The 14,428-nt window shown below is 42.3% G+C and overlaps 1 protein-coding gene across 1 annotated transcript in view; it reads right to left on the minus strand.

The window, feature by feature from the left end:
* The window catches only part of ARMH4 (armadillo like helical domain containing 4), a 62,249-nt gene that overhangs the window by 5,476 nt on the left and 42,345 nt on the right, over nt 1-14,428 (minus strand). The window contains exon 5 of the mRNA XM_029287339.1: nt 3,162-3,193. Coding sequence (XP_029143172.1) covers nt 3,162-3,193 — 32 coding nt within the window. The remainder of the gene's footprint in view (nt 1-3,161; nt 3,194-14,428) is intronic.

Below are 14,428 nucleotides of genomic sequence, written 5' to 3' on the forward strand. Positions count from 1 at the left end.
CTTTACAGATTATTCAGCCTTCATCAGCCTACTAGCCACATAGTGTCTCAGGTCTACAGGTCCACTATTCCCACTGCTTTCTAATCATGTTGGCTGAAAATCCCAAAGAGGGCATAGCAACTTAAACAGGAAATCACCACACTGGGGAAAGCTGAATTGCATTTTGTCTAGTAAAATCATAGGGCACTGCTTCTACATTTATAAATATATATATGCTGAGGTATGGGTAGGAAGTTGTGCATGCAGAAGGGCTGTTTGCAAGTGATATCTTGGTCATTGAGCATTCTCCACAAGGACATAGCCACACCTGGGTCCTTGGTTTGTTTTAGGTTCATATGGAAATAACCACAATCAATGGCCTGAGGCGCTTGGAAATGTGTAAGCCTTTCTCCCCAACTTGCTGCCATTCATATGTATGAGACTACAAACCTCATAAGATAGCCTGCTTATCCAGTTTAATGAGTTTAAAGTTTAATGAGAATTCGTCTAGCATCTGCAGGTTCAAAGAGCTTTGACTTAACCCAAGCAAGACTGAGTGGCTGTGGGTATTTGGGCCTTCTGGAGACAAGGTTTTTCCACCTTTGGTTCTGGATGTGGTAGCACTCCTGATGGACCCAGTGCACAATCTAGAGATCCTCCTCCTGACTGCAGTTGGCAGCCAGGCCTAGGATAGCTTTTGCACACTTTCAGGTGGTGTGTCAGTTGTGTCCATTCCTGGACCGAGAGGCTCTGTTCACAGTCACCCGTGCCCTCATAACTTTTTGCTTGGACTACTGCAACATGCTCTACTTGAGATTGTCCCTGAAGAGCATCCAGAAGCTTCAGCTGGTACAGAATGTAGCTGCACATGTACTAAATTGTGTCAGATATGTGACATATGTAGCACCACTTGAACTGCACTGATTACTGATGTGCCTCCAGGTCCAATTCAAGATGCTGGTTCTCACCTTTAAAGTCCTACATTGCTTGGGACCAGGTTACCCAAGGGATTGTTTCTTCCCCCAACAGTTTCTACCTGTGGTTTGGCAAGTTGGGCATGCTGAGGATCCTGTCAGCCAAGGAACACCAGCTGGCAGGGCCCAGAAGACCTGCCTTCTCTGCTGTAGCCCCAGCCCTTTGGAACTTCCCCCCTTCAGAGATTGGGATGGCCCCAACCCTACTGGCCTTTCATAAGGCTTTAAAAACTGGCTCTGTGCCTGAATCTTATGGTCCAAAAGCGTGAAGGGTCCTGGTTTTTGGCTTTACTGATAAGTAAATTATTATGATAAATTATTATGGTGTTTTTTTCAGCTGTTATACATGTATTTATTTTGTATTGTTTTTAATTGTTTTGGAATTTTTTGCTCTCCAGGGTCAGTTGAGATGGGTAGCTATAGAAATTAAATAAATAAAATAACGATGGGACTGCAGTCCAACACATCTAAAGGAGACAAGCTCAGAGAAGTCTATATTAAGTTTAAATCAGTATTTCTCAACCGTAGCAATTTTAAGATGTGTAGGTTTCAGCTGGGGAATTCTGAGTTGAAGTACATTCACTATAAATAAGGGGTTTTCAAACTTGGCCCTTTTATGACTTGTGGACTTCAATTCCCAGAATTCCTCAGCCAGGTACGCTGGTTGAGGAATTCTGGGAGTTGAAGTCCACAAATCATAAAAGGGCCAAGTTTGGAGACCCCTGCTATAAATGTTGCTAAAGTTGAAGAATACTGGTCCAAAGGTTTATCGAATGTGAAAATACCCTGCATCTGCTGCAGACCACATCCTCACTCTTGATACCCCCTGCAGCGAACCACTGCTAAAGCACTGTAAAACACTCAAATTTCAGTTCCTAGTTACGACTTGAGAAACAGGCTTTGCTTCCTTCCTGGAAGGAACATGCACTGGCCTGCCCTTGTTTCTGGCATTATGGAGAACCTACATACAAAGTGCTCAAACAACTTTACTTCACCCCCTACAAAGGAATTGTAAAACCCAAGTGAGGATTCCTGCATCTCTCAGCTCTCTCCCCCTGTGGATTCTATTATGGAAAAATCTACTTAAAATAAATGCATCAACTACACAATATTTAGGTATACATTGCATATCGAGAAGACTGTGGAACGGCAAAGCTCCAGATATATAAGCAGTAAATCCTCAGTGTGATTAGCGGAATTGGGGCATACACAGTATTTCCACACATTATTCTGCTTCTACTAATTCTTAGAGAAGAGGGTAGAATCCAGGACCTGTAGCAAAAATTACTCCTGGTAGTACTCTGGAAGAAAAAGGGAGGGTATGATAGACCAAAACAATCTTCCCTTCGAAATGTGTTCAAACTATAAATCTCAGAATTCTATAGCACTCATAACCCAGAAGATGTCATTATAAAAATTGGATCCAAGGCTTGAGAAGCACAAATGACCACAGGACTCCAGCATAATAGCACATGTATTTTGACGCCATCACATAGTGATGTGCAATGACGTCATGATGCACATGACACCACTTATGGAAATTCATGTTTATCATTCACCTCATAAAAGAATTGTGCTGTCAGCCATCCAGAAAGTATCTGAGTCTTATCAAAAGCCATGGATTAAAACAGGGGTCCCCAACCCTTGGACTGTGGCCCACTACTGGGCCGTGGCCTATTTGGAACCAGGCCACATGAGAGGTGGGCCAGTGCGCGGCTCCACTCACACAAGCGGTGCCCCAAAAACTTCTCTTTTCTCTTACGTGAATGGAACTATGTAAGCGCCGGCCCGTCGCTCACACCTCCCGGTTCCCTCTCCTCCCTCCAGCCGGGCCACCAAGTTGCCTGCTCCCAATGCTTCAAAAGCGGAGCAGTGAGAGCAGAGACTAAGATGAGGATGCCTTGCTCAGCTTTGCTGATTCATCAAGGCTACCTGCGTAGGACACCCGATCCGCTTTTGGAGTGTTAGGCAGCCTCGGTGAGTTTGAAGGAGCAGGACATCGTGCCTCAAAGGCTTCTCTTCTCTCTTGCATGAGTGGAGCTACATGGCCCGGTTCCCCTCTCCTCCCCCCCCACCCAGCTAGGCCACCAAGCCACAAAGGTTGGGGGACCACTGGATTAAAAGATCATCTCTCCATAGCAGATTTCTGAAAATAAAAGAAAAATACAGTGCATTTTAAAATGAATCATTCTGAGAAGAGCTCCCTACCTTGTCTTTTAGTTTTTCCATCCAGCTTCTCACTAGAAAAATTAACAACATAAAATTAATTGCAATCAAAAGTCACTGAACATTGTAGTAGCATAAGGCCAACATTAACCCAACAATGCAATTTTGTAGAGGATTAGGAGCTCCCCAATATGTGGAGATCCTTCTCCATGGTAGAGGACAGGTAGTCCTTCACCTACAACTGTTCATTTAGTTACCATTTGAAGTTACAACGGCATTGAAAAAAGTGACTTATGACCATTTTTCGCAATTATGACCGTTGCAGCATCGTCATGGTCACGTGATTTATATTTGGATTCTTGACAACTGGTTCTTATTTATGGCAGTTGCAGAGTCTCAGGGTCATGTGATCATTTTTGCAACCTTCTAACAAGCAACGTCAATGGGGAGGCCAGATTCACTTAACAACCGTGCTACTAATTTAATAACTGCAGTGATTCACTTAACAAATGTGGCAAGAAAAATTGTAAAATGGGGCAAAACTCACTTAACAAATTTTTCACTTAGCAACCTAAATTCTGGGCTAAATTGAGGTCGTAAGTCGAGGACTACCTGTATATACAATGGGCCAGTCGTGGGATTCAAATACCTGAACAACTGGTTCTCTTATTGGATGTAGGCCTGGGCCTCCGGGGCGTAGAACGGACTTCCGGAAGTGGCATCCATGCACCTCCGGTGGGCTGAGACCTGGGAGGTCTCCTCCAGGCCTCCGAGGCCTAGACTGGACTTCCGGAAGCAGTGTGCATTCAGCTGGTTCTCTGAACTCCGCAAAATTTAGCTACTGGTTCTACCGAACCGGTGCGAACCGGCTGAATCCCACCACTGAATCCCGCCCCAAAGCCAGTGAACTAAGCAGCTCCGCCCAAGATTTCAGTGCGTGGATAAGGCCCTTTCTGACACATGCTTAAACTCTAGTAGGTGGATTGGATGACCACCAGCAGCACCTCTGTGAACAGCTCTTCCCCACAGCCCCTCTTTTGAATCCTCGAACAGTTACCTAAACAAATCAATATAAATATCACAATGACACGGTGAATTATATATAATATTATAACTATGCAAAATATAGTTTGCTTTATTCTTACAGTGCTTTTACAATTATGCCCAAAGTTGACTAACAGCTTTCCTGCTACAATGTAAGTGATCATTATGCTGCAGTTACAATACAGTATGTTTAAAATGGGTTTTTGCACTATAACACATTTTGTAAGCAAAATAACAATTTGGGATTTGAACCAAGGCCAATCCTATTCAGATCTAGCTAGAAAACTACACTGACACTGCTTTCTATAAGAGCTTGCAAAAAAGAATCCTCAGTATGATGAATCAGCAGAAATAGCTTTGTTAAACCTACCGATGCCAAAAGACTATTAAGTTATTAAGAGCTGTTGTCCTTAAGAACTGCAGTTGCAAGTTTCAGTGAATAAACAGACTTATATCCAAGTTCCAGAGTATAACTGAAAGCAAGAGTCCCTAACCAATTCTTTGAAAGCATCTCTAAAGCTGCAACGGATTGTGTATGTGTGTGCCCCTGCTTTTCAGTGTATTAGATCTAACTAGACAACCCATGACCCATCAGGTCATTGTTTCAGACGTGTCATCATTTCAGAAATATTTACTTAACCTAAACAGATCAATAGAATGATCACAGGGAGATAAAAAAAAGCAGTGGAAATGGGGACGATTTCTGACTTCCCGCCAGCTTCCCCACTGACTTTGCTTGTGGGAAGCTTGCAGGGAGAAAGTCAATGGAAAAGCCAACAAGGAAGGTTGCAAGTTGATCTGGTATGTCTGCCCCACTTGCACATTCTCCCCAACCCACACCACACCCATGTGCAATTTCCCCAATCTATGCTGAACTGTGGCACACCCTCTCTGACCCTTGTCATGCCTCTTATGCACCCGTTGCTTCCTCTATACAGATCCTTCCTACGAAGAGATTGCAGAACAGTGTTCTCCAGTGGGGTTGAGAGGAAATATTTATCCTGCCTAAGCCACGCTCAATGCCTTTCAAAGAATCACCTCTACTTCCTCTCTTAATTTCTTTAGGAAGTTGTGTCAAGCACTGGAGAAATCAGCAGATTCAGGCAGTTCAAATGAGTATAAAGATTTATTGCAAGCTTATGCTCTCTACAAGAATCTAACCAACTGACAGTTAAGGGAAATAAGAGGGAGTTATGAGAGGCATTCAAGGTGGGCTAGAGTTAAATCTCTTGTGGGCATGCAAGGACTCATGACTTATGATGCGTTTGACCCTTCTGTCAGGCTCAGCCTGGTCACCTCCTACAAGTTGCTTATTACTGATTTCTTTGGAGTTAAGAATTTTCCAAAAGACAAACTGTATTAAACTGGGAGATTTTCCTTCTATTCTAGACAAAAACAAAACCTAAGTAAGTTTACGGAGTAATAACAGAAACTTTAATTTTTGACAAACAGCACAAAGGGAAATAAAATGTTGATTTTGGAAAGTTAAGATGCTAGATGAAAGAATATTTCCTGTGGGGTGCTTAGAAATTTATAAAACAGTATATGAAGTCTTTGAAACTACTCGTAAGAGATCCTCCTGTGAGAAAATTTTGTTGATTGGAAAATAAACAGATGATCAGAGGGGACCTGAAGGGGAGAACAAAAGATTTTTCTTGAAGGAAAACAAACACATTAATACAATGGAGCAATACTATTTGACTACAGAAGAAATAAGGCTGTTTGGGAACTATTTACCCAGAGCTTACTTACAAAAGGAAGTGATACTATAGCAGAGGATGTAGAAGAACACCACATTTTATTGGATAAAACAGAAACTGAGTGTGATTTGAATATGGATTTGAAAATTTAAAAAATGCTGGATTAGAAAAATGATGTGGAAAAAGATGTGGATCTTAACATGGATTTTAAAATGCCAGAATGTAAGAGTGGTATGGGAAACAATGCCAAAATGGATTGATAACTAAAACCAGTTGATATGGGACACAACTGAGGAGAGCATGGCAAGATGGCTCATTGATATAAAGGTTCCTGCCATGGGCAAGGGGGTTGGACTAGAGAACCTTCAAGGTCCCTTCCAGTTCTATGGTTCTATGACTCTATGTTCTAATAATCAAGGAGGAAATACAAATAATAAAGCAGAAGAGTGAGTTGGAAAGCTTTCTTACTTTGGATTTATAGAAGGAATGTGTGGAACCAAAAAAAAACCTCTTCCTGAAAAGAGACAAGGAGTAATTGTTCAAGCTGTGCTTTGAAGGAGGACAAAGAGAAAGTGATAAGAAATCAACTTGTGAGACACTACATGTTGGGAAGATTTATAAAGTGAATCGGTTGGATAAGAGTTAAAATACATATCTTATGGTTTTGTCACTTTCTTTTTTTTTCCTTTTTTCTTTTTTCTTTATTATTTCTTTATTATTATTTCTTAGCTTGCATTAGTTTTTTATCTTTGTATTTATAAATTTTAATAAAATTACTGATAATCCTCGATTTATGATGACTATTTTCCAAAGCGCCTGAAGTCAGGACAAGAAGCAACAGATGGAAACTAACCAAAGAGAGAAGCAACCTAGAACTAAGGAGAAACTTCCTGACAGTTAGAACAATTAACCAGTGGAACAACCTGCCTCCAGAAGCAGTGAATGCTCCAACACTGGAAGTTTTGAAGAAGAGACTGGACAGCCATTTGTCCGAAATGGTATAGGGTTACCTGCCTGAGCAGGGGGTTGGACTTGATGACCTCCAAGGTCCCTTCCAACTTTATTATTATTATTAAATGAGCCCCAAATTTCTGTTGCTAAGTGAGACAGTTAAGTGAGTTTTGTCCCAGTTTACGACCTTCCTTGCCACAGTTATTAAGTGAATCAGTGCAGTTATTAAGTCCGTAACATGAATCTGGCTTTCCCATTGACTTTGCTTGAGAAAGTTACAAAAGGTGATCGCATGACCCTGGGATACCGCAACCGTCATAAATATGAGCCAGTTGCCAAGCATCTGAATTTTGATCATGTGACGATGGGGATGCTGCAATGGTCATAAGAATGAAAAATAGTCATAAGCACTGGTGGGATTCAGCCAGTTCGCATCGGTTTGTCAGAACCGATAGCTAATTTTTTGTTGAGTTCAGCGAATCTGTTACCATAAATCTGTGAGGCATGTCATGCCGGTGATGACGAATATGCAAAGCGCGTCGCGCTGGTGATGACGACAATGTGGTGATGATGGATATGCAAGGCGCGTCGCACCAGTGATGACAACAATCCAGTGATGATGAATATGCGAGGCGCGTCACGCCAGTGATGATGATGAACAGAACGGGTTGTTAAATTATTTGAATCCCACCACTGGTCATAAGTCACTTTTTTCAGTAGCATTGTAACTTTGAATGGAACTGTTGTAAGTTGAAGACTAACTGTATTGAGAAAAATAGAGGAAATGATGATCACATAACCATGGCTGAGTGTGGCAGTGCTGAAGCAGCCACAACTTTTCCCAGTTCCAATCCCATAGGAATAATAGATCGGATGCATTCTGTAAGTTAGTCCATCTGAGGTATCTTGGTTCAAAAATTGTTACTCTGTGATGCACCTTTCGTCCAGTTGAAGGTTACAAGCAGACAAACTTGTGACACAAGCTTTCGTGTGCAGTGTGAGGCATGGCACATAGCTGTTTCACTATATTCTACATTGTTTAGACCCTTTTCTTTAGCTAAGATTCTGAAATTTGAGTAGTTTCAGAGAAAGGCTGCACAGGTAATCTGGGGCCTGAAATTGCAAATATTTCAATCATTATGTGCAAATTGGGCAGTTGTATACATTTGTTTCATAACATAATAAAGAAAACAACTGAGAGAAGTGGGTATGTTTAGCCTTTAGACAAATTGTCTGACAGGCTGTGTGATAGCACTGCTCAAATATCTGAAGGAGTGCCACAATTTGCTCTTCATTGTCTGAATGGAAGATACACAATAATAGACTTATGTTACAGAAAATAGATTCCAAATGAATTTTAGTGGGGGGGGACTTCCTAAAAGTAAGAACAGGTCAACAGTGAAACCAATTCATAAATGGCCATGGAGTTCCAAAAGAAGTTGGATAGATGTGTATTTGGGAGCTTTTAATCCACATTCCTGCACTAAGCAAAGGATTAAACTTGATGATGTAAATCAACACTTCTAACTTCATGACTGTGATTTTACATCAGAGAGCCTGAACAACTTAATTTAGCCTGGAAGAAAAACAGAAGTAGCTAATGCTTCATGTCCCAGTTTCTGTTCCATGAAGAAGGCTGCTGCTTTTTTTTTCTCCTTTTATGAAATAAGATGACAGGATCACAGCAATTTTAAAATCCTGGCAATGATGTTTTCCCTCTAACAGCATCCTTAGAGCTGAAAAGGCTACATCGGATTGATTTTTGCTTGGCACTTACTAAAATGAAGTGTATGAATCTGCAGACAAGAAAACAGCCATCCTTCAGCCTCATTCTAGTTTCAGAGTGACCATTTGATAGCAGTGTTCCAATATTTGAGGGGCTGTCACAAAGAACAGGGATCAACTATTTTCCAAAGCACCAAAAGGCAAGACAAGAAACAATGGATGGAAACTAATCAAGGAGAAGAGCTATCTAGAGCTAAGGAGACATTTCCTGACAGTTAGAACAATTAATCAGAGGAGCAAATTGCCTCCAGAAGTTGTGGGTGCTGCATCACTGGTGGCTTTTAAGAAGAGACTGGACAGCCACTTGTCTGGAATGGTATAGGACAGGGGTAGGCAACCTTGGCTCTTTTATGACTCGTGGACTTCAGCTCCCAGAATTCCTGAGCCAGCCATGCTGGCTCAGGAATTCTGGGAGTTGAAGTCCACGAGTCATAAAAGAGCCAAGGTTGCCTACCCCTGGTATAGGGTCTCCTGCTTGAGCAGGGGGTTGGAATAGAAGATCTCCAAAGTCCCTTACAAATCTGTTATTATTCTGACTGGCTCTATGCTGGATTACTCTGTCTCTTTTACAGCAGCTCATTGGGAAGGAAGGAAGAGGAAGAGAGCAGGAAGTAGGGAAAACCAGACAAAAGGAGAGAAAGAGTAATGGCAGCAATCACTTCCTTTTGGCATTGCTTGTTTTTTGCCGGTGCAATCCCTGATATATTTACCCTATCCCAGTTTCCAGGAAATATCTAGCAGTCTCTCCTTTAAAGAGGCAGCACTTCTGGAAAAAAAAATAGGCACCAAACTTAATTCAGAGTATCTCCTATTACATCCTTTCTTTATGTTGCTACCTCTAGTAGTGCATTTAAATAAGTCTGCATTTTTCATAGTACCCTCAAAATAGTATTATTCTCTAAACCAGCTCTGGAGCCCACTATACTGCCCCCCCCTTAAGCAGCTTGTCAGTCTGGTTCCTTGGGGACATTTTTTCCTTTCTCCCACTGATTATTTGAGAAAGCTGGAGGGGAGTAATTTTTCTGCCAACTTGTGCTTTGTCAATTCTTCATATTGCTAATTGCCTAATTAGACACTCCAGCAGGGTTAAAACATTTTTAATAGAGTTCTGCATCCCCTTCCCCTCCCAGTTCAAAGTCTTCATTTTTGGAGTGAAAGTTCTCTGTTTTATAATTGGGTTGGATTTGGGCAGCTAAAAGAGACTGACTGTACTCTTGCAAGGTGCCTGAGTCACAGGTATGTACTTCCATTATGCAACCAGCAATTTAGCTGTTACTAGACAACCCAAGGGTCATCGTTTCAGAAATATTTCCTTATCTAAGACCATGAGTGGGCAAAAAAACAATGAGAGCAGCAGCGTCTTCCAACTTCCTGCCAGCTCCCCTACTGAATTTCCTTGTAGGAAGCTAGCAAGATCAGAATCCTTCCTTCCTTCCTTCCTTCCTTCCTTCCTTCCTTCCTTCCTTCCTTCCTCTCTGTTCTTTCCTTCCTCAATCCCTCCCTCCCTCCCTTCCACCATTCCTTCGATTCTTCTCTCCCTCTTCCTTCCTTCCATCTCTGCCTCTTTCCCTCTTCTCCTCCTCCCTCATCCATTCTTCCCTCTCTCCCTATCCTTCCTTCCTTCCTTCCCTCTCTCCCTCCCTCCCTTGAATTCCTGCCACCTTCCCCATTTATTTTGCTAGTGGGAAGCCTGCAGCAGGTGTAGAACAAGAAACATTAAGTTGTGCACCTCCCAGAGGACCCCAAGCTTCAACTAATACTCGATGCAGAACATTCACGATTCTGGTTTTCTTGCTTTTTTAAATTTCAAAGCAGTCACATAAGGCTGCTACTTGGATTGTAGGAATAATTATGAGGATAAGATTCAACTGTTTCCTCCCCCAAGTGCTTCCCAGTCAAGGCTGCATTTGCTGCAAAATGGGATGGAGGTTAATATACAGGTATGTAAAACTGCAGGTTTCTGTGAGCCTGAATGGGTGAGGAGCTGATTCCAGGAAAAAAAACAACAGCATAGGAGAGAAGAGTTAAAGCCCTTCTCTTGCAGACCATTTCCCCAAATAAATTATTGACCCTTTCAAATTAGCTTTGAAATAAACAAACAATATACATTCACTCATCTCTACATAAATGATTCTGATCAAACAACAGCCTCACGTTTAGCTTGGATTAAAATATCCTTGGGTCTGTATTTTACATCATGTGCTCACCACAAAAATAATATGTCTCCATTCAAATATTTCCAGAGCTTAACATCTAATAGAACTACTGTTCTGTTCTACTACTCCTATTACTCCTGCCCACTTAGCAGTTTAAAAGCATGCAAATGCAACTGGATAAATAGGTACCACTTCAGTGGGAAGGTAACAGCATTCTCTGCACTTGGGCATATAGTCATGCTGGCCACATGACCACAAAAGCATCTTTGGACAGCACTGGCTCCCTCAGCTAGGAAACAGAGATGAGCACACACACACACACCAAGTCAGACACAACTGGAAACTAATCAAGGAGAGAAGCAACCTAGAACTAACGAGAAACTTCCTGACAGTTAGAACAATTAACCAGTGGAACAACCTGCCTCCAGAAGTGGTGAATGCTCCAACACTGGAAGTTTTGAAGAAGAGACTGGACAGCCATTTGTCCGAAATGGTATAGGGTTTCCTTCCTGAGCAGGGGGTTGGACTCGATGACCTCCAAGGTCCCTTCCAACTTCATTATTATTATTATTATTATTATTATTATTATTATTATTATTATTATTATTATTATTATTATTATTATTATTATTATTAACTGGACAAGGGAAACCTTTACCTTTTTTTATCTAAGCTGCAGAAATCTGACCAATAGAGGGCAGCAAAGAGACCACTGTGTTTTAGTTAGCAGATATTCCAGGAATGGACCCGCTATATACCCAAGCATGGTAAATTCCAACCCTTTTGAAAAATAAGCTAAGATTTTTAAAAGCATTTCAGAGGTAGGGCTACTTTAAGGAATTGGGAGCTCCTCTTACACATAGTCCTAGATTAACATGGCACATGGAAGTGGAGACAGAAAAGAAGAAACAGTGTGCTTTAGAAAAAATAAACTTTCTGTGCAGAAAACATGACTTGGGAACAGAATAGTGCCATTTACCATGCAAAAAAACATTGCTTAGGAGAATGATTTAATTGACCCAACCTACCACTGGCTAACATGGAGCCTTTGGTGGATCCGTCTCACTTCCACTACCTTCACTTCCCACTCCTCAGGCCATTAGCTAACATGGAGCTGCATCAGCCAATGCATAGACTTCCCCTTTCGAGAACTCCTGGCCTGGGATGAAGATGGGCGCAGCAGAGGCAAGCTGTCACAGCCTTCACATCCTGGGCTGAAGGTAAGGGCTATGCACACTTTTCCATGCAGGTTATTTGCTCCGCAGGATGCTTTCATGTGTTATGATGCCCCCAGTTGGCCTTATGCTAAGTTTTGTAGTCCTTCTATTTTGAAGTAGAGGCCCTTGGGTTCCTACTGTGACAGGTGAAGCGAAACAAACAATTACGTTTTTTAAGATGGCTAAGTCTGTTGATCAGTCCAGCTAACTGCATGATTTTCCCTTCAACTCATGAAGCCTTTAGAAACTGAAGTGGCCAGAGCTGTCAGGAAGTACAAGGACACAAAGCTTATTTTTAGCTGAACAGGAGAAGGAGGAGACCTCAGTACTTGTATAGGAAGGCATGTAATATATTAACTTACTGCAGAGGTATTATCTAAATCAGGCAACAGCTGGTCCTCCCACAGCTCCTCGTCTTTCTCCAGCTGGACTGGCCCCATGGACGCTCAGCCTAGTGGGGAACTGGGCTAACATTACCCCTGAACTGCAGCATGGTGCAATTCAAAGGAAGGGGAGGCAGAGGGTCTGAATGGACAGGTGAGCAGCAACAGCCTAAACAGGGTAGATTGCGTTCTTGACTCAGTGAGTATCTGAGTAATATGGTACCAAACGTACAGAGGATAGCAATGTGTTTAGCGCAAATGGCAGCATTTATAAAATTATATGCAGTATAATTTTCCCTCTCCACACACACTCTTTAGTACACCTTCCCTTTTATTCAGAGTAACTTATACATCACATCCTACTCACCCTATCTATGCCATTCATTCAGTGTCAGCTTGTCTGTGTTTCAACAGACCCTTGCTCCTTTCTCTTATGATTTATTTAATCTCTTTAATTCCACTAATATTTTTGTCAACTGAAGGCAATCTACATTCCTAATGTCGCTGTCTCTTATTTTCCCCATAGCAGCAACCATATGAGATGAGTTGGGCTCAGAGAGAGTCCTGGCCCAAAGTCAGCCAATTGGCTTTCATGCCTAGGGGAGAAATAAAAGTCACTTTTCCCTGGTTTCCAACCTGGCACCCCAGTCTCTACACCAGTGTTTTCAAACTTGGCAACTTCAAGATGTATGACCTCCAATTCCCAGAATTCCCCAGACAGCATGCTGTCCCCAAGTAGTCTCATATCCTTGTGTTATGGAAACAGAGGTCCCATAATCCTTTGACAGTACCATACTAGTGATGGGAATTGGAATTTTAAAAGAACTGGCATGCTAGAGCAGTGGTTCTCAACCTGTGGGTCGGGACCCCATTTGGGGTCGATTGACCATTTCATGGGGGTCGCCAAGCAAGGCTGTCCGCCATTTTTTTGTCTGCCATTTTTTTTGTCCGCCATTTTTTTCCCTTTTCCCTTGGGCTGGGCCAGCTGGTGGTCGGCCTGCTCCGTCTCTGCTGCTTGCCAGCTACGCCTCGGCCGGCGCAGGGGGCGGAACCATGCATGCGCGGCGCTCCCAGGCAGGGAAAGTCCTCGACTTATGACCGGTTGGGTAGTCCTCGACTTACGACCGGTTTAGTCCTCGACTTATGACCAGTTTAGTCCTCGACTTACGACCGGTTGGGGTTGCGGCATTAAAAAGGTTGAGAACCACTGTGCTAGAGGAACATTATTCTCTATCATATTGGCCATAAGTGCAATTTACTATTACCTTGCTAAGCTATCTATACAGCCAGTGCTTTAAAAAAAAAAAAAAGGTGCTGGAACTCACACACGTCATACAACCCGCCTTGCCTACCCTACAAAGTTCCATCCAAAAAAGGTGCCGGAACTCCATTCTGGGTGTTCTATGACAAAAAAAAGCCCTGTATACAGCTAACCAGTTGTCTGTACCTCCGAACTGTTACTCAGACAGGAGCACCAGCTTTTCTAATATTCTTCAGATGGATGCAAAAAAAGCCATGAGGATGCCACATCTTACAGGATCCAATCTGGGTCTGTCACCGAGACCAGAGATTTTAGTCTTTCGAGCTTTCGCACACTCTGCTACAGAGAAGTTCCTTGAAAATGGGCTCCAGCAAGAATCCCAAAGCTCAGAAGACTAAACCTCTGGACCTGGTGACAGACCCAGATTGGATCCTGCAACATTATCTTGGGACACGTATATTTGCCTTCATTCATGCCACATCTTAATTCAGAGAAATCCATGTGCTTGTAAACAAGGAATGGTACTAATGGGCTATTTCCCAGCAATGTGTAATAACAATGGAAGCTATTCATTAACATGTAAAAGGATGATAATGATAATGATGATAAAGTTGGAAGGGATCTTGGAGGCCATCTAGTCCAACCTCCTGCTCAGGCAGGAAACCCTAAACCTTTTCGGACAAATGGCTGTCCAGTTTCTTCTTCAAAACTTCCAGTGTTGGCGCATTCACCGCTTCTGGAGGCAGGTTGTTCCACTGGTTAATTGTTCTAACTGTCAGGAAGTTTCTCCTTAGTTCTAGGTTGCTTCTCTC

This window comes from Protobothrops mucrosquamatus, unplaced genomic scaffold, assembly GCF_001527695.2.
Source record: "Protobothrops mucrosquamatus isolate PMUCROS unplaced genomic scaffold, P.Mucros_1.0 scaffold_307, whole genome shotgun sequence".
NCBI classification, from domain to species: Eukaryota; Metazoa; Chordata; class Lepidosauria; order Squamata; family Viperidae; genus Protobothrops; species Protobothrops mucrosquamatus.